Here is a 27,698-nt window from a genome sequence, read left to right on the forward strand (position 1 = left end):
CAAGTAAAGTATATATAATTTTCATATACAATATTTGGCATTCAATTAAATAAATCACTAGATATACTAAAAAACAGAACCAAGAAAAAGCACAGATAATAGAAACAGATCCATATATAAACTAGATATTAGAGACAGAATATTTTCCAGAGAACTGGAGTCCATAGGAAGAATCAAATACTTGTTAGAATTGATAAAGCACATAAATTACAATCAACATATAACTCATAAATCAATGTATAACTCATGGACACTAATGAGGAATAGACCGGAAACTGGAAGACAGTTTGATTAGAAAATACCCAGCTAAAAGCACAGTAAGAAAGAGAATGGGGAACAAAGATAAAACATAAATTAGCAATATTAGAAATGATACAGGGGAAATCACTACAGATCCCACAGCCATCAAAAGGGTCTTAAAGGAATACTCTGAACAATTCTACAAACATAATTCGACAATTTAGATGAAATAGAACACTTCCTCAAAACATGCAAACCATCACAATTCTCCCAATATGTCATTTGAATAATTATAACTGTTAAGGAAATTAACCTCATAAGTTAAAAATTCCTCCCAAAAGAAATCTCCAGGTCTAGATGTTTCTCCAGAGAGCTTTATAAAATATTTAAGGAAGAATCAACACTATACACAATATTTTTCAGAAAATACAGGAGGAGGGAATGTTTTTGAATTCATTTTTTCAAGTATTACTCTGATAGAAAAATGATAAAAGTACCAAGAAAAAGGAAAATTACAGACCAACATCTTTCACAAATATAACACCTCTTAACAAAGTATTAGCAAATAAAATTCAGCAATATATGAAAAGAATTACAACCATGGTCAAGTGGGGTGTCTTCCAGGGATTCAAGGCTGGTTTTATATTTCAAACTCTACCAATGTTACTCAGCATGTTTTAGGCTGAAAAATCATTAATAATCATATCAATCTATGCAGAAAAAAACACATGACAAAACTCCTAATCATTCATGAGAAAACTGAATAAAAGATATAGTGATAGGGGTGGGGCAAGATGCTGGAGGAGTAGGGTCCCCAAGTCACCTCTCCCCACCAGTTTACCTAGCTAAATTTAAAATCATCCTGAAAACCTACGAATTCGACCTGAGATTTAAAGAGAGAACAGCTGGGGGATCCCTGGGTGGCTCAGCGGTTTAGCACCTGCCTTTGGCCCAGGGCGCGATCCTGGAGTCCTGGGATCCAGTCCCACGTCGGGCTCCTGCAGGGAGCCTGTTTCTCCCTCCTCCTGTGTCTCTGCCTCTCTCTCTATGTCTATCATAAATAAATAAATCTTAAGAGAGAGAGAGAGAGAGAGAGAGAGAGAATAGCTGGAACGCTACAGAGAGGAGTTTGCACTTCTAACAAGGTAGGAAGGCGATAAAAAAAATTTTTTTTAAATCAAGTGGGCGGGGGGCACCGAGAGGAGCTGGGCTAAAGCTGGTGGCCAGAGCCTCCAGGACAGAAAGCACAACCCCGGAGAAGCAGGAACTTTTAAAATCTGCACCGATTCTTCCCGGAAGCAGAGGTGCTCAGCAGGGAAACCGGCCAGAACCGCAGAAGCACTGGAGCCTCCAGGTTGCCGGGGTCACTAACAGAGGAGGTGCACCCTGGGGAAGAGCGTGGCACAGACTGTGGGCCGGGTGCGATAAAGGGCTGGAGCGAGCCAGGCGGGGCCTCAGGAGAAGCTCAGGTGGCGGCTCCAGGCGGAGGGGGCTGCGCCCTGCTGCCTTCAGGAGCCGGAGCCCCAGGAGCACGATTCCACCAGCACAGGCCTCGGATCCCAGGGGGCCGGAGGACACAGCCCAGGATCCTGTGCCCCACCCTGGGATAGGAGGGGAGGGCACAGGACAGCGAGGACTCTCCTGCTGCTGGGCACCCCTAATATGTGCAGATCAGCGCCCCCCATCCCTGGGAGCATCCAGACCTGTGAGGACTGGGAGACTGCGGTAGTTACTAAGGAAGCTGACTCCAGAGCTAGAAGGCTGGCCACCGCCAGTGTGGTGTTCCTCCTGGTGTCACTCTGTGCCAGGGATGGAGTGGGGGCCACCAGGGAACAGGTGCCTCACGGGACAAACAGCTCCCACTGAGCTGTGAACACACCTGAGAATCAGCACAGCAGGCCCCTCCCACAGAAGACCAGTTGGAAGGACAGGGGAAGAGCAAGTTCTTGGCTGAGCAGCACTGGAAACCTCCAGGGGAAGTCGAGGGATTTACAGTACATAGAACCGGAGGATACCCACATCTTGTTTTTTTTTTTTCTTCCTTTTTTCAGTACAACTCGTTTTTAGCCACTCTGCCCTGAGCAAAATGACTAGCAAGAAGAACTCACCACAAAAGAAAGAATCAGAAACTACTCTCTGCTACAGAGCTACAGAACTTGGATTACAATTCGATGTCAGAAAGCCAATTCAGAAGCACAATTATAAAGCTACTGGTGGCTCTGGAAAAAAGCATAAAGGATTCAAGAGACTTCATGACTGCAGAATTTAGATCTAATCAGGTGGAAATTAAAAATCAATTAAATGAGAGGCAATCCAAACTGGAAGTCCTAACGACGAGGTAGAACGAGTGAGTGACATAGAAGACAAGTTGATGGCAAGGAAGGAAGCTGAGGAAAAAAGAGAAAAACAATGAAAAGACCATGAGGATAGGTTAAGGGAAATAAATGACAGCCTCAGAAGGAAAAATCTATGTTTAATTGGGGTTCCAGAGGGTGCTGAAAGGGACAGAGGACCAGAAAGCATATTTGAACAAATCATAGCTGAGAACTTCCCTAATTTGGGGAGGGAAACAGGCATTCAGATCTAGGAGACAGAGAGATCCCCCCCCAAAATCAATAAAAACCATTCAACACCTCACATTTAATAGTGAAACTTGCAAATTCCAAAGGTAAAGAGAAAATTCTTAAAGCAGCGAGAGATACATGATCCCTAGCTTATATGGGGAGAAATATTAGATTAACATCAGACCTCTCCACAGAGACCTGGAAGGCCAGAAAGGGCTGGCAGGATATGTTCAGGGTCCTATGAGAAGAACATGCAGCCAAGAATACTTTACCCAGCAAGGCTGTCATTCAGAATAGGAGAGATGAAGAGCTTCCAAGATAGGCAGAAACTGAAAGAATATCTGACCACCAAACCAGCTCTGCAAGAAATATTAAGGGGGACTCTGTAAAAGAAAGAGGATGCCCAAAGGAATAATCCACAAAAACAGGGACTGAATAGGTATTATGATGACACTAAATTCATATCTTTAAATAGTAACTCTGAACATGAATGGGCTTAATGATCTCATCAAAAGACGCAGGGTTTCAGACTGGATAAAAAAGCAAGACATCTATTTGCTTTCTACAAGAGACTCATTTTAGACATAAGGACACCTACAGCCTGAAAATGAAAGGTTGGAGAACCATTTACCACTCAAATTGTCCTCAAAAAGAAAGGGGTAGGAATCCTCATATCAGATAAAGTTTATCCCAAAGACTGTAGTAAGAGATGAAGAGGGACATTATATCATACTTAAAAGGTCTATCCATTAAGAGGACCTAACAATCATGATATTTATGCCCCGAATGTGGGAGCTGCCAAGTATATCAATTAATAACCAATATAAAGACATACTTAGATAATAATACACTAATAGTAGGAGACTTCAACACAGCACTTTCTGCAAATGACAGATATTCTAAGCATAACATCTCCAAAGAAACAAGGGCCTTAAATGATACACTGGACCAGATATACACTTTCACAGATATTTACAGAACTTTCCATCCAAACGCAACTGAATACACATTCTTCTCAAGTGCACATGGAACTTTCTCCAGAGCAGACCACATACTAGGTCACAAATCAGATGTTAACCAGTACCAAAAGATTGGGATTGTCAAAAACCAAGTGGGTGGGGCGGAATGAAAATTTCTTCAATGGATGAATGGTTAAGTAAACTGTGTTACAACCCCATGATGGAATAGTCCATAGCAATGATGGAATGAATAATGGATAGACATGATACCAGATGTTGAGTGAAATGCCAATCCCAGAAGTGTACATATTATATGATTCCATTTTTATGTCATTCTTAAAATGATTAAACTATATAAGTGATTCTTGTGGTGAACAAAATGTTCTGTACTAATGTCAATATCCTGCTGGAGATATTGTGGTATAGTTTTGCAAGATGTTGCCATTGTTATGTAAGATCACTCAGTATTATTTTTCACAACAGTAAGTTGACAATTATCTCACAATAAAAAGCTGAAGTGTCAAATTCAGTGTTAATGGTTCTTATTCTCCTCCACTTCTAAAGAGAAAACAAAATCTACTTTAGTTCTCTTCAGATATATTTCAAATCTCTTTTCTCCTTCTTTCACAGCCTTAACCTCTCTTGCCTAGATTATCACAATTCTATTCCAGTTGACTTCATTGACATTGGATCTGTCCCCTTTGGAATCATTCCCTCACATTTAATTCAATTTAGTAAGACTATGTTTAATTATACACTCATTGATTGTATGCCAGAATTTAGGTTAGGATCTAGAAATATAAAAGAAGTTGTGGCCTCTCCCTAATTAGTTTGAGAGACGCATGAAAAATGTGTTATTGTAATTCTGTGAGGTAAATTCCAAAAAAAAGAGGTATTCATCTAAATTGTGGATGAAGAGAATATGTATACTTCTGTTTGGGAGGGCGGTGGTATTTTTCAGTTATTATAAGTTCATATCCTTTCTAAAGCACAGACCCATTCATTTTATGGCTTTGCTTAAAAAGTTAGCAGGGATTTCCCTGTATTAAATGCATGTACTATTTGAGAAGAAACCTAGAGATGAGAAATTACCTAGAAATCTATTTCCTCCCTAGTAAATATTTTATTTTTTTCCTTAAGATGTATTTATTTGAGGAGAGAGACTGCATGAGTGGGAAAGGCAGATAGAGAGGGAGAGAGATTCCCAGACACACTCCACACTGAGTATGGAGCCTGACATGGGGCTCATTGCACAACCACGATTACAAACTGAGCTGAAACCAAGTGTCGGATGCTCAACCCACAGTGCCACACAGTTGCTACCCAAAACATTTTCTTGTAGTTTGGGGAAAAGAGAGAGCAAGTAACAAAGGATTTCTTGCTCTATCTTTATCCTAAAAAATTCAGTTAAAAATGGCATACAGGTTAGAATAGAGAGAACTCATATAAAATTAGAATTCACTTATACAAGGTTCTGTGGCTAAAATAATGAGAGCACAACTTAGAAAAGTACATGTAAATTTCAATTTATTATTTTTTATACTAAATTTATTTTTTATTGGTGTTCAATTTGCCAACTTACAGAATAACACCCACTGCTCATCCCAAAAGTGCCCCCCTCAGTGCCCGTCACCCATTCACCCCCACTCCCCGCCGTCCTCCCTTCCACCACCCCTAGTTCGTTTCCCAGAGTTAGGAGTCTTTATGTTCTGTCTCCCTTTCTCATATTTCCCACAAACTTCTTCTCCCTTCCCTTATATTCCCTTTCACTATTATTTATATTCCCCAAATGAATGAGAACATATAACGTTTGTCCTTCTCCGATTGACTTACTTCACTCAGCATAATACCCTCCAGTTCCATCCACGTCGAAGCAAATGGTGGGTATTTGTCGTTTCTAATTGCTGAGTAATATTCCATTGTATACATAAACCACATCTTCTTTATCCATTCATCTTTCGATGGACACCGAGGCTCCTTCCACAGTTTGGCTATTGTGGACATTGCTGCTAGAAACATCAGGGTGCAGGTGTCCTGGCCTTTCATTTCATCTGTATCTTTGGGGTAAATCCCCAACAGTGCAATTGCTGGGTAGTAGGGCAGGTCTATTTTTAACTCTTTGAGGAACCTCCACACAGTTTTCCAGAGTGGCTGCACCAGTTCACATTCCCACCAACAGTGTAAGAGGGTTCCCTTTTCTCCGCATCCTCTCCAACATTTGTGGTTTCCTGCCTTGTTAATTTTCCCCATTCTCACTGGTGTGAGGTGGTATCTCATTGTGGTTTTGATTTGTATTTCCCTGATGGCAAGTGATGCAGAGCATTTTCTCATGTACATGTGGGCCATGTCTATGTCTTCCTCAGTGAGATTTCTCTTCATGTCTTTTGCCCATTTCATGATTGGGTTGTTTGTTTCTTTGGTGTTGAGTTTAAGAAGTCTTTATAGATCTTGCATACTAGCCCTTTATCTGATACATCATTTGTAAATAACTTCTCCCATTCTGTAGGTTGTCTTTTAGTTTTGTTCGCTGTATCCTTTGCTGTGCAAAAGCTTCTTATCTTGATGAAGTCCCAATAGTTCATTTTTGCTTTTGTTTCTTTTGCCTTTGTGGATGTATCTTGCAAGAAGTTACTGTGGCCAAGTTCAAAAAGGGTGTTGCCTGTGTCGTCTCTAGGATTTTGATGGAATCTGGTCTCACATTTATTTATTTATTTATTTTTTATTTATTTTTTTTTTTTACTTTTATTGGTGTTTAATTTACCAACATACAGAAAAACACCCAGTGCTCATCCCGTCAAGTGTCCACCTCAGTGCCCGTCACCCATTCCCCTCCAACACCCGCCCTCCTCCCCTTCCACCACCCCTAGTTCGTTTCCCCGAGTTAGGAGTCTTTATGTTCTGTCTCCCTTCCTGATATTTCCCAACATTTCTTTTCCCTTCCTTTATATTCCCTTTCACTATTATTCATATTCCCCAAATGAATGAGAACATACACTGTTTGTCCTTCTCCGATTGACTTATTTCACTCAGCATAATACCCTCCAGTTCCATCCACGTTGAAGCAAATGGTGGGTATTTGTCGTTTCTAATTGCTGAGTAATATTCCATTGTATACATAAACCACATCTTCTTTATCCATTCATCTTTCGATGGACACCGAGGCTCCTTCCACAGTTTGGCTATTGTGGCCATTGCTGATAGAAACATCGGGGTGCAGGTGTCCCGACGTTTCATTGCATCTGAATCTTTGGGGTAAATCCCCAACAGTGCAATTGCTGGGTCGTAGGGCAGGTCTATTTTTAACTCTTTGAGGAACCTCCACACAGTTTTCCAGAGTGGCTGCACCAGTTCACATTCCCACCAACAGTGTAAGAGGGTTCCCTTTTCTCCGCATCCTCTCCAACATTTGTTGTTTCCTGCCTTGTTAATTTTCCCCATTCTCACTGGTGTGAGGTGGTATCTCATTGTGGTTTTGATTTGTATTTCCCTGATGGCAAGTGATGCAGAGCATTTTCTCATGTGCATGTTGGCCATGTCCATGTCTTCCTCTGTGAGATTTCTCTTCATGTCTTTTGCCCATTTCATGATTGGATTGTTTGTTTCTTTGGTGTTGAGTTTAATAAGTTCTTTATAGATTTTGGAAACTAGCCCTTTATCTGATATGTCATTTGCAAATATCTTCTCCCATTCTGTAGGTTGTCTTTTAGTTTTGTTGACTGTATCCTTTGCTGTGCAAAAGCTTCTTATCTTGATGAAGTCCCAATAGTTCATTTTTGCTTTTGTTTCTTTTGCCTTCGTGGATGTATCTTGCAAGAAGTTACTGTGGCCAAGTTCAAAAAGGGTGTTGCCTGTGTTCTCCTCTAGGATTTTGATGGAATCTTGTCTCACATTTAGATCTCTCATCCATTTTGAGTTTATCTTTGTGTATGGTGAAAGAGAGTGGTCCAGTTTCATTCTTCTGCATGTGGATGTCCAATTTTCCCAGCACCATTTATTGAAGAGACTGTCTTTCTTCCAATGGATAGTCTTTCCTCCTTTATCGAATATTAGATGGCCGTACATTTCAGGGTCCACTTCTGGGTTCTCTATTCTGTTCCATTGATCTATGTGTCTGTTTTTGTGCCAGTACCACACTGTCTTGATGACCACAGCTTTGTAATACAACCTGAAATCTGGCATTGTGATGCCCCCAGCTAAGGTTTTCTTTTTTAAAATTCCCCTGGCTATTCGGGGTCTTTTCTGATTCCACACAAATCTTAAAATAATTTGTTCTAACTCTCTGAAGAAAGTCCATGGTATTTTGATAGGGATTGCATTAAACGTATAAATTGCCCTGGGTAACATTGACATTTTTACAATATTAATTCTGCCAATCCATGAGCATGGAATATTTTTCCATCTCTTTGTGTCTTCCTCAATTTCTTTCAGAAGTGTTCTATAGTTTTTAGGGTATAGATATTTTACCTCTTTGGTTAGGTTTATTCCTAGGTATCTTATGCTTTTGGGTGCAATTGTAAATGGGATTGACTCCTTAATTTCTCTTTCTTCAGTCTCATTGTTAGTGTATAGAAATGCCATTGATTTCTGGGCATTGATTTTGTATCCTGCCACACTACCAAATTGCTGTATGAGTTCTAGCAATCTGGGGGTGGAGGCTTTTGGGTTTTCTATGTAGAGTATCATGTCATTGGCGAAGAGGGAGAGTTTGACTTCTTCTTTGCCAATTTGAATGCCTTTAATGTCTTTTTGTTGTCTGATTGCTGAGGCGAGGACTTCCAGAACTATGTTGAACAGCAGTGGTGAGAGTGGACATCCCTGTCTTGTTCCTGATCTTAGGGGAAAGGCTCCCAGTGCTTCCCCATTGAGAATGATATTTGCTGTGGGCTTTTCGTAGATGGCTTTTAAGATGTCGAGGAAAGTTCCCTCTATCCCAACACTCTGAAGGGTTTTGATCAGGAATGGATGCTGTATTTTGTCAAATGCTTTCTCTGCATCCAATGAGAGGATCATATGGTTCTTGGTTTTTCTCTTGCTGATATGATGAATCACATTGATGGTTTTACGAGTGTTGAACCAGCCTTGTGTCCCAGGGATAAATCCTACTTGGTCATGGTGAATAATTTTCTTAATGTGTTGTTGGATCCTATTGGCTAGTATCTTGTTGAGAATTTTTGCATCCATGTTCATCAGGGATATTGGTCTGTAATTCTCCTTTTTGGTGGGGTCTTTGTCTGGTTTCGGAATTAAGGTGATGCTGGCCTCATAGAACGAATTTGGAAGTACTCCATCTCTTTCTATCTTTCCAAACAGCTTTAGTAGAATAGGTATGATTTCTTCTTTAAACGTTTGATAGAATTCCCCTGGGAAGCCATCTGGCCCTGGACTCTTGTTTCCTGGGAGGTTTTTGATGACTGCTTCAATTTCCTCCCTGGTTACTGGCCTGTTCAGGTTTTCTATTTCTTCCTGCTCCAGTTTTGGTAGTTTGTGGCTTTCCAGGAATGCGTCCATTTCTTCTAGATTTCCTAATTTATTGGCGTACAGCTGTTCATAATATGTTTTTAAAATCGTTTGTATTTCCTTGGTGTTGGTAGTGATGTCCCCTTTCTCATTCATGATTTTATTAATTTGAGTCTTCTCTCTCTTCTTTTTAATAAGGTTGGCTAATGGTTTATCTATCTTATTAATTCTTTCAAAGAACCAACTCCTGGTTCTGTTGATCTGTTCCACAGTTCTTTTGGTCTCGATATCATTGAGTTCTGCTCGAATTTTAATTAACTCTCTTCTTCTGCTGGGGGTGGGGTCTATTTGTTGCTTTTTCTCTAGTTCCTTTATGTGTAAGGTGAGCTTTTGTATTTGAGATCTTTCCTGTTTTTGAATGTATGCTTGTATTGCGATGTATTTCTCCCTCAGGACTGCTTTTGCTGCATCCCAAAGATTTTGAACGGTTGTATCTTCATTTTCATTAGTTTCCATGAATCTTTTTAAATCTTCCTTAATTTCCTGGTTGACCTTTTCATCTTTTAGCAGGATGGTCCTTAACCTCCACGTGTTTGTGGTCCTTCCATATTTCTTGTTGTGATTAAGTTCTAATTTCAAGGCATTATGGTCTGAGAATATACAGGGGACTATCCCGATCTTTTGGTATCGGTTCAGACCCGATTTGTGACCCAGTATGTGGTCTATTCTGGAGAAAGTTCCATGTGCACTTGAGAAGAATGTGTATTCAGTTGAGTTTGGATGTAAAGTTCTGTAGATATCTGTGAAATCCATCTGGTCCAGTGTATCATTTAAAGCTCTCGTTTCTTTGGAGATATTATGCTTAGAAGACCTATCCAGGGTAGAAAGAGCTAGATTGAAGTCACCAAGTATAAGTGTATTATTATCAAGGTATTTCTTGAGTTTGGTTATTAATTGGTTTAAATATTTGGCAGCTCCCACATTCGGGGCATATATATTGAGGAGTGTTAAGTCCTCTTGTTGGATAGATCCTTTGAGTATGAGATAGTGTCCCTCTTCATCTCTCACTATAGTCTTCGGGGTAAATTTTAATTTATCTGATATAAGGATGGCAACCCCTGCTTTCTTTTGAGGACCATTTGAATGGTAAATGGTTCTCCAACCTTTTATTTTCAGGTTGTAGGTGTCCTTCTGTCTATAATGAGTCTCTTGTAGACAGCAAATAGATGGGTCCTGCTTTTTTATCCAGTCTGAAACCCTGCGCCTTTTGATGGGGTCATTAAGCCCGTTCACATTCAGAGTTACTATTGACAGATATGAGTTTAGTGTCATCATATCTATTCAGTCCTTGTTCTTGTGGATTGTTCCACTGAACTTCTTCTTAAAGGGGAATTTTAAGAGTCCCCCTTAAAATTTCTTGCAGAGCTGGTTTGGAGGTTACATATTCTTTCAGTTCCTGCCTGTCTTGGAAGCTCTTTATCTCTCCTTCCATTTTGAATGAAAGCCTTGCGGGGTAAAGTATTCTTGGTTGCATGTTCTTTTCATTTAGGACCCTGAATATATCCTGCCAGCCCTTTCTGGCCTGCCAGGTCTCTGTGGAGAGGTCTGCTGTTACCCTAATATTCCTCCCCATAAAAGTCAGGGACTTTTTTTCTCTTGCTGCTTTAAGGATCTTCTCCTTATCTTTGGAATTTGCAAGCTTCACTATTAAGTGTCGAGGTGTTGAACGGTTTTTGTTGATTTTAGGGGGGGATCTCTCTATTTCCTGGATCTGAATGCCTGTTTCCCTTCCCAGATTAGGAAAGTTTTCAGCTAGGATTTGTTCAAATACATATTCTGGCCCTCTGTCCCTTTCCGCGCCCTCGGGAACCCCAATTAAACGTAGGTTTTTCTTCCTCAGGCTATCATTTATTTCCCTTAATCTATCCTCATGGTCTTTTAATTGCCTGTCTCTTTTTTCCTCAGTTTCCCTCTTTGCCATCAACTTGTCTTCTATGTCACTCACTCGTTCTTCCACCTCGTCAAGCCTCGTCGTTAGGACTTCTAGCTTGGATTGCATCTCATTTAATTGATTTTTAATTTCTGCCTGATTAGATCTAAATTCTGCAGTCATGAAGTCTCTTGAGTCCTTTATGGTTTTTTCTAGAGCCACCAGTAGCTGTAAAATAGTGCTTCTGAATTGGCTTTCTGACATTGAATTGTAATCCATATTTTGTAACTCTGTGGGAGAGTGGGCTGTTTCTGATTCTTTTTTTTGAGGGGTTTTCCTTCTAGTCATTTTGCTCAGTGCAGAGTGGCCAAAAACAAGTTGTATTGGGAAAAGGAGAAAAAGAGAGAGAAGGAAAGAAAAGAGAAAAAGAAAAAAGAGAAAGAAGAAAAAAATAGGGGAAAAAGAGAAGAAAAAGAAAGAAAAAGAAAGAAAGGAGAAAAAAGAAAAAAGGGGGGGTGGGGGAAGCAATCAGAAATCAAGAAGAAAGAGAGAAAAAAAAAGCGCAAAACAAAACAAAACAAAAAAAAAAAAAAAAAAAGAAAAAAACAAAAAACAAAAAAAACCACGGGGGAGTATCTTCCGATTCTGTGTAGTTTAAGTCCCTTGACTTCCCTTGGAACTGGTCCGTCTCGCTGGTCTTCTGGGGGAGGGGCCTGCTGTGCTGATTCTCAGGTGTTGGCACTTGGGGGAGCTGCTCTGCCCCTGCCTGGTGCAGGGCTCGGTGGGGGTTGTTGACCCCGTGAGGCCCCGGGAGGAAGCCACAGTGGCGGGGGCAGCTCTGGGACCCTGGATCCAGCCCCCGCAGTAGCTCCGGGGCTCTCCGTCTGCAGGGCCTGGGGGCTCCGGGGCGGGGCCGCTGATCTGCTCAGTTCCAGGCAGGAGCGTCCTTGCTGTCCTGGGCCCTCCCGGCCTCTGCCTGTCCCGGGGGAGGCCGGATCCTGGGCTGTGTCCCGGCGCCCTGTGCTCCGGGGCCTGCGCTGTTGGATTCGCGCTCCCGGCGGTGCAGCCCCCTCCGCGGAGCCGCCGCCCGAGCCTCTCCGAGCTGTTCCCGGAGCCGCGCAGCCCCCTCCGCGCGGAGCTTCTTCCTCTGCGCGAGCCGCCGCCGCTGAGCTGTTCCCGGAGCCGCGCAGCCCCCTCCGCGGAGCCGCAGCCCGAGCCCCTCTGAGCTGTTCCCGGAGCCGCGCAGCCCCCTCCGCGGAGCCGCCGCCCGAGCCCCTCCGAGCTGCTCCGGGTCCCGCCGAGCGCTGCAGCCCTTAGGGAGCTCGGCGCACTCTCCGGGGCGCGGTTCCTCTGTTACTGTCCCAGGGAGCCCGAGGGCGTCCCCGCCTTTCTGGGGATCCTGCTCCAATTCCCGGGGAGCCCCTTTCCGCGGGGAAGGTCGGTGCAGCTCCTGCTCCTCCGGGCCGGGGCTCTCCTGTCCTGGGGACACTCGCCCCGGCCTCAGCCCGGCTCCTCGCGGGGCCCCTCCCCCTTGGAGGCCTTTTGTTCCTTTATTTCTTTTTCCCCGTCTTCCTACCTTGATAGAAGCGCGAACTCTTCTCACTGTAGCGTTCCAGCTGGTCTCCCTTTAAATCTCAGGCCGAATTCGTAGGTTTTCAGGATGATTGGATGGTTTTCTAGGTAATTTGCTGAGGACAGGTGACCTGGAGACCCTACTCCTCCGCCATCTTGCCCCTCCCTGGTCTCACATTTAGATCTCTCATCCATTTTGAGTTTATCTTTGTGTATGGTGAAAGAGAGTGGTCTAGTTTCATTCATCTGCATGCGGATATCCAATTTTCCAGGACCATTTATTGAAAAGACTGTCTTTCTTCCAATGGATAGTCTTTCCTCCTTTATCGAATACTGGTTGACCATAAAGTTCAGGGTCCACTTCTGGGTTCTCTATTCTGTTCCATTGATCTGTGTGTCTGTTTTTGTGCCAGTACCACACTGTCTTGATGACCACAGCTTTGTAGTACAACCTGAAATCTGGCATTGTGATGCCCCCAGCTATGGTTTTCTTTTTTAAAATTCCCCTGGCTATTCGGGGTCTTTTCTGATTCCACACAAATCTTAAAATAATTTGTTCTAACTTTCGGAAGAAAGTCCATGGTATTTTGATAGGGATTGCATTAAACGTGTAAATTGCCCTGGGTAACATTGACATTTTCACAATATTAATTCTGCCAATCCATGAGCATGGAATATTTTTCCATCTCCTTGTGTCTTCCTCAATTTCTTTCAGAAGTGTTCTATAGTTTTAAGGGTATAGACCCTTTACCTCTTTGGTTAGGTTTATTTCTAGGTATCTTATGCTTTTGGGTGCAAGTGTAAATGGGATTGACTCCTTAATTTCTCTTTCTTCAGTCTCATTGTTAGTGTATAGAAATGCCACTGATTTCTGGGCATTGATTTTGTATCCTGCCACACTACCAAATTGCTGTATGAGTTCTAGCAATCATGGGGTGGAGGCTTTTGGGTTTTCTATGTAGAGTATCATGTCATCGGTGAAGAGGGAGAGTTTGACTTCTTTGTCAATTTGAATGCCTTTAAAATCTTTTTGTTGTCTGATTGCTGAGGCTTGGATTTCCAATACTATGTTGAATAGCAGTGGTGAGAGTGGACATCCCTGTCTTGTTCCTGATCTTAGTGGAAAGGCTCCCAGTGCTTCCCCATTGAGAATGATATTTGCTGTGGGCTTTTCGTAGATGGCTTTTAAGATGTTGAGGAATGTTCCCTCTATCCCTATACTCTGAAGAGTTTTGATCAGGAATGGATGCTGTATTTTGTCAAATGCTTTCTCTGCCTCTAATGAGAGGATCATATGATTCTTGGTTTTTCTCTTGCTGATATGATGAATCACATTGATTGTTTTACGACTGTTGAACCAGCCTGAGTCCCAGGGAGAAATCCTACTTGGTCATGGTGAATAATTTTCTTAATGTGCTATTGGATCCGATTGGCTAGTATCTTGTTGAGAATTTTTGCATCCATGTTCATCAGGGATATTGGTCTGTAATTCTCCTTTTTGGTGGGGTCTTTGGTTTGGAATTAAGGTGATGCTAGCCTCTTAGAACGAATTTGGAAGTACTCCATCTCTTTCTATCTTTCCAAACAACTTTAGTAGAATAGGTATGGTTTCTTCCTTAAACGTTTGATAGAATTCCCCTGGGAAGCCATCTGGCCCTGGACTCTTGTGTCTTGGGAGGTTTTTGATGACTGCTTCAATTTCCTCCCTGGTTATTGGCCTGTTCAGGTTTTCTATTTCTTCCAGTTCCAGTTTTGGTAGTTTGTGTCTTTCCAGGAATGCGTCCATTTCTTCTAGATTGCCTAATTTATTGGCGTATAGCAGGTCATAATATGTTTTTAAAATCGTTTGTATTTCCTTGCTGTTGGTGGTGATCTCTCCTTTTTCATGGTTTTATTAATTTGAGTCTTCTCTCTTCTTTTTAATAAGGATGGCTAATGGTTTATCTATATTTTTAATTCTTTCAAAGAACCAACTCCTGGTTCTGTTGATCTGTTCCACAGTTCTCCTGGTCTTGATTTCTTTGAGCTCTGCTCGAATTTTAATTAACTCTCTTTTTCTGCTGGGTGTAGGGTCCATCTGCTGTTTTTTCTCTAGCTCCTTTGTGTGTAAGGTTAGCTTTTGTATTTGAGTTCTTTCCAGTTTTTGAATGGATGCTTGTATTGCGATATATTACCCCCTCAGGACTGCTTTTGCTGCATCCCAAAGATTTTGAACGGTTGTATCTTCATTCTCATTAGTTTCCATGAATCTTTTTAATTCTTCCTTAATTTCCTGGTTTCCCTTTCATCTTTTAGCAGGAATGTCCTTAACCTCCACGTGTTTGAGGTCCTTCCAAACTTCTTGTTGTGATTTAGTTCTAATTTCAAGGCATTATGGTCTGAGAATATGCAGGGGACGATCCCAATCTTTTGGTATCGGTTCAGACCCGATTTGTGACCCAGTATGTGGTCTATTCTGGAGAAAGTTCCATGTGCACTTGAGAAGAATGTGTATTCAGTTGAGTTTGGATGTAAAGTTCTGTAGATATCTGTGAAATCCATCTGGTCCAGTGTATCATCTAAAGCTCTCGTTTCTTTGGAGATGTTGTGCTTAGAAGACCTATCGAGGGTAGAAAGAGCTAGATTGAAGTCACCAAGTATAAGTGTATTATTATCTAAGTATTTTTGATATTGGTTATTAATTGGTTTAAATATTTGGCAGCTCCCACATTCGGGTCATATATATTGAAGATTGTTAAGTCCTCTTGTTGGATAGATCCTCTAAATATGAGATAGTGTCCCTCTTCATCTCTCACTACAGTCTTCGGGGTAAATTTTAGTTTATCTGATATGAGGATGGCTACCCCTGCTTTCTTTTGAGGACCATTTGAATGGTAAATGGTTCTCCAACCTTTTATTTTCAGGCTGTAGGTGTCCTTCTGTCTAAAATGAGTCTCTTGTAGAAAGTAAATAGATGAGTCTTGCTTTTTTATCCAGTCTAAAACCCTGTGCCTTTTGATGGGGTCATTAAGCCCATTCACGTTCAGAGTTACTATTGAAAGATATGAGTTTAGTGTCATCATGATGTCTATTCAGTACTGGTTTTTGTGGATTGTTCCACTGAACTTATTAAAGGCGATTTTAAGAGTCCCCCTTAAGATTTCTTGCAGAGCTGGTTTGGAGGTCACATATTCTTTCAGTTCCTGCCTGTCTTGGAAGCTCTTTATCTCTCCTTCCATTTTGAATGAGAGCCTTGCTGGATAAAGTATTCTTGGTTGCATGTTCTTCTTATTTAGGACCCTGAATATATCCTGCCAGTCCTTTCTGGCCTTCCAGGTCTCTGTGGAGAGGTCTACTGTTACCCTAATAGTCCTCCCCATAAAAGTCACGGATTTCTTGTCTCTTGCTGCTTTAAGGATCTTCTCTTTGTCTTTGGAATTTGCAAACTTAACTATTAAATGTAGAGTTGTTGAACGGTTTTTATTGATTTTAGGGGGGGATCTCTCTATTTCCTGGATCTGAATGCCTGTTTCCCTTCCCAGATTAGGAAGGTTTTCAGCTAGGATTTGTTCAAATACATATTCTGGACCTCTGTCCCTTTTGGCGCCCTCGGGAACACCAATTAAACGTAGGTTTTCCTTCCTCAGGCTGTCATTTATTTCCCTTAATCTATCCTCATGGTCTTTTATTTTTTTATTATTATTATTTTTTTAATATATATGGTATTTTGTGATGTTATATAGGTAGGCAGCTTCTAATCTTTTTTTAAATTTTTTATTTATTTATGATAGTCACACACACACACACACACACACACACACACACAGAGAGAGAGAGAGAGAGAGAGAGAAAGGCAGAGACACAGGCAGAGGGAGAAGCAGGCTCCATGCACTGGGAGCCCGACATGGGATTCGATCCCGGGTCTCCAGGATCGCGCCCTGGGCCAAAGGCAGGCGGCAAACTGCTGTGCCACCCAGGGATCCCCCTCATGGTCTTTTAATTGTTTGTCTCTTTTTTCCTCAGTTTTCCTCTTTGCCATCAACTTGTCTTCTTTGTCACTCACTCGTTCTTCCACCTCGTTAACCCTCGTCGTTAGGACCTCTGGTTTGGATTGCATCTCATTCAATTGATTTTTTATTTCTGCCTGATTCGATCTAAATTCTGCAGTCATGAAGTCTCTTGAGTCCTTCATAGTTTTTTCTAGAGCCACCAGTAGCTTTATAAATAGTGCTTCTGAATTGGCTTTCTGACATTGAATTGTATTCCAGATTTTGTAACTCTCTGGGAGAGAGGACTGTTTCTGATTCTTTCTTTTGAGGTGAGGTTTTCCTTCTAGTCATTTTGCTCAGTGCAGAGTGTTCAAAAACAAGTTGTAATGGGAGAAGGAGAAAAATAGAGTAGGGAAAGAAGGAAAGAAAAGAGAAAAAGAAAAAAGAAAAAAGGAAGAAAGAAAGAAAAAAGAGAAGAAAAAGAAAGAAAAGAAAAAAGGGTGGGGGAAGCAAACAGAAATCAAAAAGCAAAATCAAAAAGCAAAAACAAAAACAAAACAAAACAAAACAAAAAAAACACGGTGGAGTATCTTCTGATTCTGTATACTTTAATCCCTTGACTTCCCCTGGAACTTGTCCGTCTAGCTGGTCTTCTGCAGGAGGGGCTTGTTGTGCTGATTTTCAGGTGTTAGCACTTGGGGGAGCTGCTCTGCCTGGTGCAGGGCTCAGTGGGGGTTGTTTACCCCGTGAGGCCCCAGGAGGAACAGCCACAGTGGCGGGAGCAGCTCTGGAAACCTGGATTCAGCCCCCGCAGTAACTCCGGGGCTCTCCATCTGCAGGGCCTGGGGGCTCCGGGGCGGGGCCGCTGATCTGCTCAGCTCCAGGCAGGAGCGTCCTTGCTGTCCTGGGCCCTCCCGGTCTCTGCCTGCCCCGGGGGGAGGCCGGATCCTGGGCTGTGTCCCGGTGCCCTGTGCTTTGGCGCCTGCGCTGTTGGATTCGCGCTCCCGGCCAGCAGCCCCCTCCGCGGAGCCGCCGCCCGAGCCCCTTCCGAGCTGCTCCCGGAGCCGCGCAGCCCCCTCCGCGCGGAGCTTCTTCCTCTGCCCGAGCCGCCGCCACCCAGCTGCTCCCGGAGCTGCGCAGCCCCCTCCGCGGAGCTTCTTCCTCTGCCCGAGCCGCCCCCCTCTCCGAGCTGCTCCCGGAGCCGCGCAGCCCCCTCCGCGGAGCTTCTTCCTCTGCCCGAGCCGCCCCCCCACCAGCTGCTCCCGGAGCCCCGCAGCCCCCTCCGCGGAGCCGCAGCCCGAGCCCCTCCGAGCTGCTCCGGGTCCCGCCGTGCGCGCTGCAGCCCTTAGGGAGCTCGGCGCACTCTCCCCGGGGCGCAGGTGTCTGTTAGTGTCCCAGGGAGCCTGAGGGCATCCCCGCCCTCCTGCGTCCTGCTCTAACTCCCTGCGGGCCCCTTTCCGCCCGGGAAGGTTGGTGCAGCTCCTGCTTCTCTAGGACGGGGCTCTCCTGTCCTGGGGACACTCGCCCCGGCCTCAGCCTGGCTCCTCGCTGGGCCCCTCCCCCTTGGAGGCCTTTTGTTTCTTTCTTTTTCCCCGTCTTCCTACCTTGATAGAAGTGCGAACTCTTCTCACTGTAGCGTTTCAGCTGTTCTCTCTTTAAATCTCAAGCCGAATTCGTAGATATTCAGGATGATTTGTAGGTTATCTAGGTAATTTGGTGGGGACAGGTGATTTGGGGACCCTACTCTTCCACCATCTTGCCCCTCCTAACTCCATGTAAATTTTTTAAAACAAAGTGGGAGTAGTTAAGCCTAAATATTATGGCTAGATAATTTCTAGCTAATGAACCAAGCAGTAAGAATTGAAAATGGCTATCAGTGTGGCTACTGTATTATTCTCTTGTATTTTTAGTTTCATCATCAATATAACAATGAATAATATTCAGTTAATCATTTTACCTTTTTAATGTAAGTAGTATACTGCATTTTAAAAAATGATTTTATTCTTTATCCTCTGCCCTTATATGTGACTTCGGTTAACAAATGCTTACCTAATATTTGCAGTGGAGGAATAACAGGGACAATTATTTGTAGTCAGTCAATCTATTACTTGTAGGTTGTGATCAATATTATAAGGAACAATCAACATTTCTGAAATGTATTTTCACAACAGAAACTCAGTAAGAGAAAAAAAATAACCACACAGGCTTGCCAATACTGCAATATTTTTGCTAACTCAAAAGAATACTGTTCACCAGGCAGCAGTTAAAGAAAAAAAAAACACATTATCTGGGAGGATACTCCAGATACTTCCTCCTCATTTAACTGATGTCAGTAATAAAAATATCTGCTAAATCTGGGTGATTGCCCAGATTAAATGATATACAGGTAAAATGCTTAGCTAGGTTCTTGCCATAAACAAGTGCTCAGTAAATGTAAATTATTATTACTACTACAGTAAGTGTATTCAGAGGAGCTAGCACATTAAGTCTTTAGTTGTACTGTAGCCAAGTATATAGTTAAGACCTTCTTTGCAAATCAAACAACCAGATATTCATCTAAGAGCAGTGTTTTTTACTTAATGAATCTTACCTTGCACTTCCTTAATTGTGTGTTTGTCAGACTCTAGTATACTTCTAAAATGTTTTAGGAAAATCAGGGCCAAACTAGAATTTCCAGAAATAGATAAAGGCACAATTGTTCTACCATATTGATCCAAATTCATTTCTCTGGCCTTTTCATTAATATTATATGAAAGCTTATCAGCTTCTGAGAGAAAAATAAAGGAACCTAGAAGTGCCAGCATCTGTAGCAAAATCAGTTTCCAATTCCTCCAACTGAACATCGCCCTCTTTATGAACATGGCCCAGAACTGCTGGTGGTAGAGGGAATACTAAAGAAGGAAGAAAGAAACAATATTACCATATCATGGACCTAAACAGATCATTCATGATGAAATTCATTAAGATGAATGAACACTCTGGAATTTTATGGGAGAAGACACATAACATTTATCTAAATAAATACTGAGAATAGAATTTAAGCACAGTATAATACTACATGAGAGTATGACCAGTCTTTTCTTTATAAGGCAAGAGTCAACAGACTATGACCTGTTTTTGTAAAAAATTAGGTCCAAATTTTCCTGGAACACAGCTATATCCATTAATTTCTGTATTGTCTATGTTTGCTACTGTGCTACAAGGACAGTTAGAGCAATTCCAAGAGAGACCTTGTGGCCAACTTCACCTTACATATCTATTATTCCTTTATATAAGTTTGCTGATCTCTGTTGTATTAAATACAGTGTTCAAGGTCTGGCTTTTCATATAATACACTTAAAATCTCAATAAGATGATTTTCTCCAGTCAAGAAAATCAGGCGTCTATATAGGAGGAAGAAATAATTAGGATTAGAGGGAAAGAAATGCTAGGCATCTCAGAGGGACTTCATATGGTGAGGACTGCACCGATTAGGGAAATATCTCTTATGTAGTATCAATTCCTATCTCAAAAACTTATAATACTGGGCATGTTTGATTGTTAAAAATCATGCTCTTTTCGGTTCACTCCAGCTTCAGTGAAAGAAAGAAAGAAAACTCAAATTTCTGGGTTAGCAATTTGAAAAATAAAAAAGAATTCTAAGAGAAAAAAGAACTGAGGAATAGCAATGGTGAGAATGACAGCTGAGATTTTTACCTAGACCTCATTTCTTCTGCATTGGGAAATTAATTAGGTTGTGGTAGAAACTGCTCCCTTTCTGGTAGGGTGCAGTGGTTATTTGTATACTTATTTTATAAGTATAAAAGAAAATGTACCTCTTGTGCCCTCGTCAAATAAATATACATCAGGTTTCTTAGCAAAGGTGCTTACCCCAGCATTAAACATAATAGCATGGTTTTCATTCATGGAGGAATAATCTGCTCTCTTATTGTTTGACATACTCCTATTCTGGTTCTTAATTGAGACTTCACTCATCACAGAGAGAGGTAGAGTTTGGGTAGCTTGGATATCTGTTTGTGAATCTTCCATATTACTGACTCTACATAAAAAAAAAATGGTGCAAAGCATTTAATTTAACTCTACCCCATAATATTTTTTTGGAGAATGTAAGTTACAACATTCAACTCAGAAGGCTCCTTGATTTGCTTACTGACTTGGCAGAGGCATTATATGGAGGCAACAGGGTAACTCTGGTAGAGGAGTGGTTCCCAAACACCACTTACAGGACTGCTGACAAAATTAGGGCAAGGTATTGAATGTTTCATTAGTTGAACTCATTCAAATTAAAGATTAATGTCTAATTCATACTTTGAGTAAGTCAAATATCTGTTATTTTTTAAAATGAGTTTTTTTCAGTGTTGTTATTGTAAAAAAAAAAAATCATATCAGTTCCCTCCTCTCCACATTGCTTAAATTTCTAATGTGTGACTGAGTTTGGTGGGTTTATAAAAGGGACCAAGATGTGGTCCTTCCTCCCCAATGGCTTTTATTTTCCCTTGCTCACCTAAAAAAGACTTCTTCCATGGTAGTAACAGAGGCACCAAAGCTAGCAATGCCTAACTCATACCGTCTCTTTTCCAGATCAGTAAACAGAGCTTCAAAGCTAGAATTAGAATAAAATAAGAAGGGTGAAGGGAAAGGAGAAGGGGAAGAGTAAATGTTAGTATCAAATTAGAAGATTTTTATTTTTATATATTTTTGTTCTGAACTGATTTCCCCTCAGCAGTGGGGAAATGTAGCTCATTCTTCACTTCAATACTTATAATAGAAACTAGTAAACTGCTGTGGCATATGTGGCCCACTCCACTTAATTTCTGAAAATACATAATGTTGGTCTTCTAATAAACTACAGAGACTCTATATATGCTAAAAACTCTAGCTAGCTCACGTAAATTAACTTGTCAACTACATACACATGCTATGGTTATTATTAAGTAAGTTTTTAAATAAAAATTTATTCAAATTAATAGGGGGGAAAAAGCCACTCACATAGACAGTGAAGTAATTGCAGTAGGAATGGGAGATATACAGAGAACCAAGTGATTCAATAGTCAAGAAAAGCCATAGAAATTGAGCCAGATGCAATGTAGAGACATTGAGACTTTTAAAGAATAGTTTTCCTGGTAAGATTTTACAGTACTTCATATTTAAAAGATGATCTTTTCCAAAAACCTCCTGGTTTCAAAACCATCAAATACTTTCTCAATGAGGAACATATAAACTGTGCACATTTAGTGACGGAGGAACTCAAAATTCCCTCTAGGGAAGATCTATCAAAATTTTCTCCATATTCAAACTTAAATTGTTTTCCATTCAATTCGATCTAGTTTTGCACATTGGTTACATACCTACACTATTAATTATATAGAACAAGTAGAATCTACCCACATGACAGCCCTTAACATGTTTCAACTCCATTTCCTCTGGTGCTTCTTTATTCCCAATGCTTGGCTTTCCAACTAGGATTTACACATTTTCTCCTTTTTCTTTAATTTTAGTTAAGAAATTAATATGTGTGCATCATATAAAACTTAGACATGAATGTCTAAAAATATAAACATCATCATAATATCGTGCCCCATAGATGCCCACTGTAAATACACTAATATGGTGGCATATTTATTTATTTTTGTTTCCTTTGGTTTTATTAAACGTGACAAAATTAAACTGTATGATGATTTAAAATGCACAAATATAGCACTAAGTGGAGATAAATGTCCATTAACAACTTAATGAATAAATTCCAGTATATTATGAAAGAATAAGATCTAAGTAAAGTGTAGATTTCTCTTCAGTTATCTTAAAAATTAGAAGTCCTAAAAGTCCTACCATAAACAGTTGACTAAAGATGCAGGTAAATAAAGAAAATAAGATTCAAAACATTATTATGATAGGATTTCATTTTTATAAAACTAATTATTATTATTGTATCCATGTTAATATATGTATGTGATGTGCAGTATATTGTACTCATGTCAGTATAATGCATGTAATAATCTTGAGAAATACACACAGAAATTTTCCCAGTGATTATTCCTATAGGGAATGATTATGGGAGACTTTCACTTTCTAATTCATATGCTTCAGAACTAAATAAGTTTCTTTTTTTTTTTTTTTTTTTTTTTTTTTTTTTGGGTTAAATAAGTTTCTTGATTTTGTCATCATGCAATTACATGTCGATTAACACACTCTAGGCTCCTTAGTGATATTCAGTAAAGAACAAAAAAAGTAATAAATAAAAGATTATCATATGAGCCAATCATAATATGAAAAACATATTTTTCTAATTACATGTTTTATTATATGGAATACAAAAAGTATATATTTAACAAATATAAATATCAGATACATTATATATATTCTATATATTATAGTAGACAGGAACACAAAAAATATTAAAAAGAAAAAATTGAACACCTTGAGTACATTTGATTTCCCATGTTTGTTATTTATTATATATAATATATAATACATATAAATATATATTTAATAAATTTATAGATATTATAAAGACAATATATAGTCTACTTAAGAAAATACAGAAAAAAATGTGACCAGCTAGAGTATACCACTGTTAACATTTGATGTACTTACTGCTATCCATTACAAAATTTTTTATCATTACATATACTTTTAAATAAGTAGGTTTTTTTAACTGAGGCATAACAAAGGATACTTGTAAATGAATTTTCACAAATGTACATACCTGGATAACCATCTAGATAAGATAGAGAACATTTCCAGAATCCCAAAAGGGGATTCTAACAGATCCTTTCTTACTCAATAACTTCCTCCTCTGTGCCTGCATAGGCATGTGCATGCACACACATACACCTATGCATCTTATGGTGATTTTATTATTTTATTATTTATTTATTTATTTATTTATTTATTTATTTATTTATAGAGTTCAATTTGCCAACATATAGCATATCACCCAGTGCTCATCCTGTCTTTTTTTAATTTTCAATAAATTAATTTTTAATTGGTGTTCAATTTACCAACGTACAGAATAACACCCAGTGCTCCTCGCGTCAAGTGTCCCCCTCAGTACCCGTCACCCAGTCACTCCCACCCCCCGCGCTCCTCCCCTTCCACCACCCCTAGTTCGTTTCCCAGAGTTAGGAGTTTTTATGTTCTGTCTCCCTTTCTGATATTTCCCGCACATTTCTTCTCCCTTCCCTTATATTCCCTTTCACTATTATTTATATTCCCCAAATGAATGAGAACATATGTTTGTCCTTCTCTGATTGACTTACTTCATTCAGCATGATACCCTCAAGTTCCATCCACGTTGAAGCAAATGGTGGGTATTTGTCATTTCTAATGACTAATATTCCATTGTATACATAAACAACATCTTCTTTATCCATTCATCTTTCGATGGACACCGAGGCTCCTTCCACAGTTTGGCTATTGTGGACATTGCTGCTAGAAACATCGGGGTGAAGGTGTCCCGGCGTTTCATTGCATCTGTATCTTTGGGGTAAATCCCCAACAGTGCAATTGCTGGGTGTAGGGCAGGTCTATTTTTAACTCTTTGAGGAACCTCCACACAGTTTTCCAGAGTAGCTGCACCAGTTCACACTCCCACCAACAGTGTAAGAGGGTTCCCTTTTCTCTGCATCCTCTCCAACATTTGTGGTTTCCTGCCTTGTTAATGTTCCCCATTCTCACTGGTGTGAGGTGGTATCTCATTGTGGTTTTGATTTGTATTTCCCTGATGGCAAGTGATGCAGAGTATTTTTTCATGTACATGTTGGCCATGTCTATGCCTTCCTCTGTGAGATTTCTCTTCATGTCTTTTGCCCATTTCATGATTGGATTGTTTGTTTCCTTGGTGTTGAGTTTAAGAAGTTCTTTATAGATCTTGCATACTAGCCCTTTATCTGATACATCATTTGCAAATATCTTCTCCCATTCTGTAGGTTGTCTTTTAGTTTTGTTGACTGTAACCTTTGCTGTGCAAAAGCTTCTTATCTTGATGAAGTCCCAATAGTTCATTTTTGCTTTTGTTTCTTTTGCCTTCGTGGATGTATCTTGCAAGAAGTTACTGTGGCCAAGTTCAAAAAGGGTGTTGCCTGTGTTCTCCTCTAGGATTTTGATGGAATCTGGTCTCACATTTAGATCTTTCATCCATTTTGAGTTTATCTTTGTGTATGGTGAAAGAGAGTGGTCTAGTTTCATTCTTCTGCATGTGGATGTCCAATTTTCCCAACACCATTTATTGAAGAGACTGTCTTTCTTCCAATGGATAGTCTTTCCTCCTTTATCGAATATTAGTTGACCATAAAGTTCAGGGTCCACTTCTGGGTTCTCTATTCTGTTCCATTGATCTATGTGTCTGTTTCTGTGCCAGTACCACACTGTCTTGATGACCACAGCTTTGTAGTACAACCTGAAATCTGGCATTGTGATGCCCCCAGATATGTTTTTTTTTAAATTCCCCTGGCAGGGTATCCCTGGGTGGCGCAGCAGTTTAGCGCCTGCCTTTGGCCCAGGGCGCGATCCTGGAGACCCGGGATCGAGTCCCACATTGGGCTCCCGGTGCATGGAGCCTGCTTCTCCCTCTGCCTATGTCTCTGCCTCTCTCTCTCTCTCTCTCTCTCTCTCTCTCTCTCTCTCTCTCTCTGTGACTATCATAAATAAATAAAAAAATAAAATAAAATTCCCCTGGCTATTCAGGGTCCTTTCTGATTCCACACAAATCTTAAAATAATTTGTTCTAACTCTCTGAAGAAAGTCCATGGTATTTTGATAGGGATTGCATTAAACGTGTAAATTGCCCTGGGTAACATTGACATTTTCACAATATTAATTCTGCCAATCCATGAGCATGGAATATTTTTCCATTTCTTGTGTCTTCCTCAATTTCTTTCAGAAGTGTTCTATAGTTTTTAGGGTATAGATCCTTTACCTCTTTGGTTAGGTTTATTCCTAGGTATCTTATGCTTTTGGGTGCAATTGTAAATGGGATTGACTCCTTAATTTCTCTTCTTTAGTCTCATTGTTAGTGTATAGAAATGCCATTGATTTCTGGCCATTGATTTTGTATCCTGCCACACTACCAAATTGCTGTATGAGTTCTAGCAATCTTGGGGTGGAGGCTTTTGGGTTTTCTATGTAGAGTATCATGTCATCGGCGAAGAGGGAGAGTTTGACTTCTTCTTTGCCAATTTGTATGCCTTTAATGTCTTTTTGTTGTCTGATTGCTGAGGCTTGGACTTCCAATACTATGTTGAATAGCAGTGGTGAGAGTGGACATCCCTGTCTTGTTCCTGATCTTAGTGGAAAGTCTCCCAGTGCTTCCCCATTGAGAATGATATTTGCTGTGGGCTTTTCGTAGATGGCTTTTAAGATGTTGAGGAATGTTCCCTCTATCCCTATACTCTGAAGAGTTTTGATCAGGAATGGATGCTGTATTTTGTCAAATGCTTTCTCTGCCTCTAATGAGAGGATCATATGATTCTTGGTTTTTCTCTTGCTGATATGATGAATCACATTGATGGTTTTACAAGTGTTGAACCAGCCTTGTGTCCTGCAGATAAATCCTACTTGGTCATTGTGAATAATTTTCTTAATATGTTGTTGGATCCTATTGACTAGTATCTTGTTGAGAATTTTTGCATCCATGTTCATCAGGGATATTGGTCTGTAATTCTCCTTTTTGTTGGGGTCTTTGTTTGGTTTTGGAATTAATGTGATGCTGGCCTCATAGAACGAATTTGGAAGTACGCCATCTCTTTCTATTTTCCCAAACAACTTTAGTAGAATAGGTATGGTTTATTCTTTAAACGATTGATAGAATTCCCCTGGGAAGCCATCTGGCCCTGGACTCTTGTGTCTTGGGAGGTTTTTGATGACTGCTTCAATTTCCTTCCTGGTTATTGGCCTGTTCAGGTTTTCTATTTCTTCCTGTTCCAGTTTTGGTAGTTTGTGTCTTTCCAGGAATGCGTCCAATTCTTCTAGAGTGCCTAATTTATTGGCGTATAGCAGTTCATAGTATCGTTTTAAAATCGTTTGTATTTCCTTGGTGTTGGTGGTGATCTCTCCTTTCTCATTCATGATTTTATTAATTTGAGTCTTCTCTCTCTTCTTTTTAATAAGGTTGGCTAATGGTTTGTCTATGTTATTAATTCTTTCAAAGAACCAACTCCTGGTTCTGTTGATCTGTTCCACAGTTCTTTTGGTCTCGATTTCGTTGAGTTCTGCTCGAATTTTAATTAACTCTCTTCTTCTACTGGGCATAGGGTCCATCTGCTGTTTTTTCTCTAGCTCCTTTATGTGTAAGGTTAGCTTTTGTATTTGAGTTCTTTCCAGTTTTTGAATGGATGCTTGTATTGCGATATATTACCCCCTCAGGACTGCTTTTGCTGCATCCCAAAGATTTTGAACGGTTGTATCTTCATTCTCATTAGTTTCCATGAATCTTTTTAATTCTTCCTTAATTTCCTGGTTTCCCTTTCATCTTTTAGCAGGAATGTCCTTAACCTCCACGTGTTTGAGGTCCTTCCAAACTTCTTGTTGTGATTTAGTTCTAATTTCAAGGCATTATGGTCTGAGAATATGCAGGGGACGATCCCAATCTTTTGGTATCGGTTCAGACCCGATTTGTGACCCAGTATGTGGTCTATTCTGGAGAAAGTTCCATGTGCACTTGAGAAGAATGTGTATTCAGTTGAGTTTGGATGTAAAGTTCTGTAGATATCTGTGAAATCCATCTGGTCCAGTGTATCATCTAAAGCTCTCGTTTCTTTGGAGATGTTGTGCTTAGAAGACCTATCGAGGGTAGAAAGAGCTAGATTGAAGTCACCAAGTATAAGTGTATTATTATCTAAGTATTTTTGATATTGGTTATTAATTGGTTTAAATATTTGGCAGCTCCCACATTCGGGTCATATATATTGAAGATTGTTAAGTCCTCTTGTTGGATAGATCCTCTAAATATGAGATAGTGTCCCTCTTCATCTCTCACTACAGTCTTCGGGGTAAATTTTAGTTTATCTGA

At 40.5% G+C, this 27,698-nt stretch overlaps 1 protein-coding gene across 1 annotated transcript in view; it reads right to left on the reverse strand.

Annotated features, from left to right (window-relative positions):
• Positions 1-27,698, reverse strand: part of LOC121487833 (phospholipid-transporting ATPase ABCA3-like) — a 147,248-nt gene that overhangs the window by 48,438 nt on the left and 71,112 nt on the right. Inside the window, exons 15-17 of the mRNA XM_041749871.1 lie at positions 21,195-21,293; positions 20,561-20,729; positions 19,281-19,581 (exon numbers count right to left, since the gene is read on the reverse strand). Coding sequence (XP_041605805.1) covers positions 19,281-19,581; positions 20,561-20,729; positions 21,195-21,293 — 569 coding nt within the window. The remainder of the gene's footprint in view (positions 1-19,280; positions 19,582-20,560; positions 20,730-21,194; positions 21,294-27,698) is intronic.

This window comes from Vulpes lagopus, chromosome 3 (assembly GCF_018345385.1).
Source record: "Vulpes lagopus strain Blue_001 chromosome 3, ASM1834538v1, whole genome shotgun sequence".
NCBI classification, from domain to species: Eukaryota; Metazoa; Chordata; class Mammalia; order Carnivora; family Canidae; genus Vulpes; species Vulpes lagopus.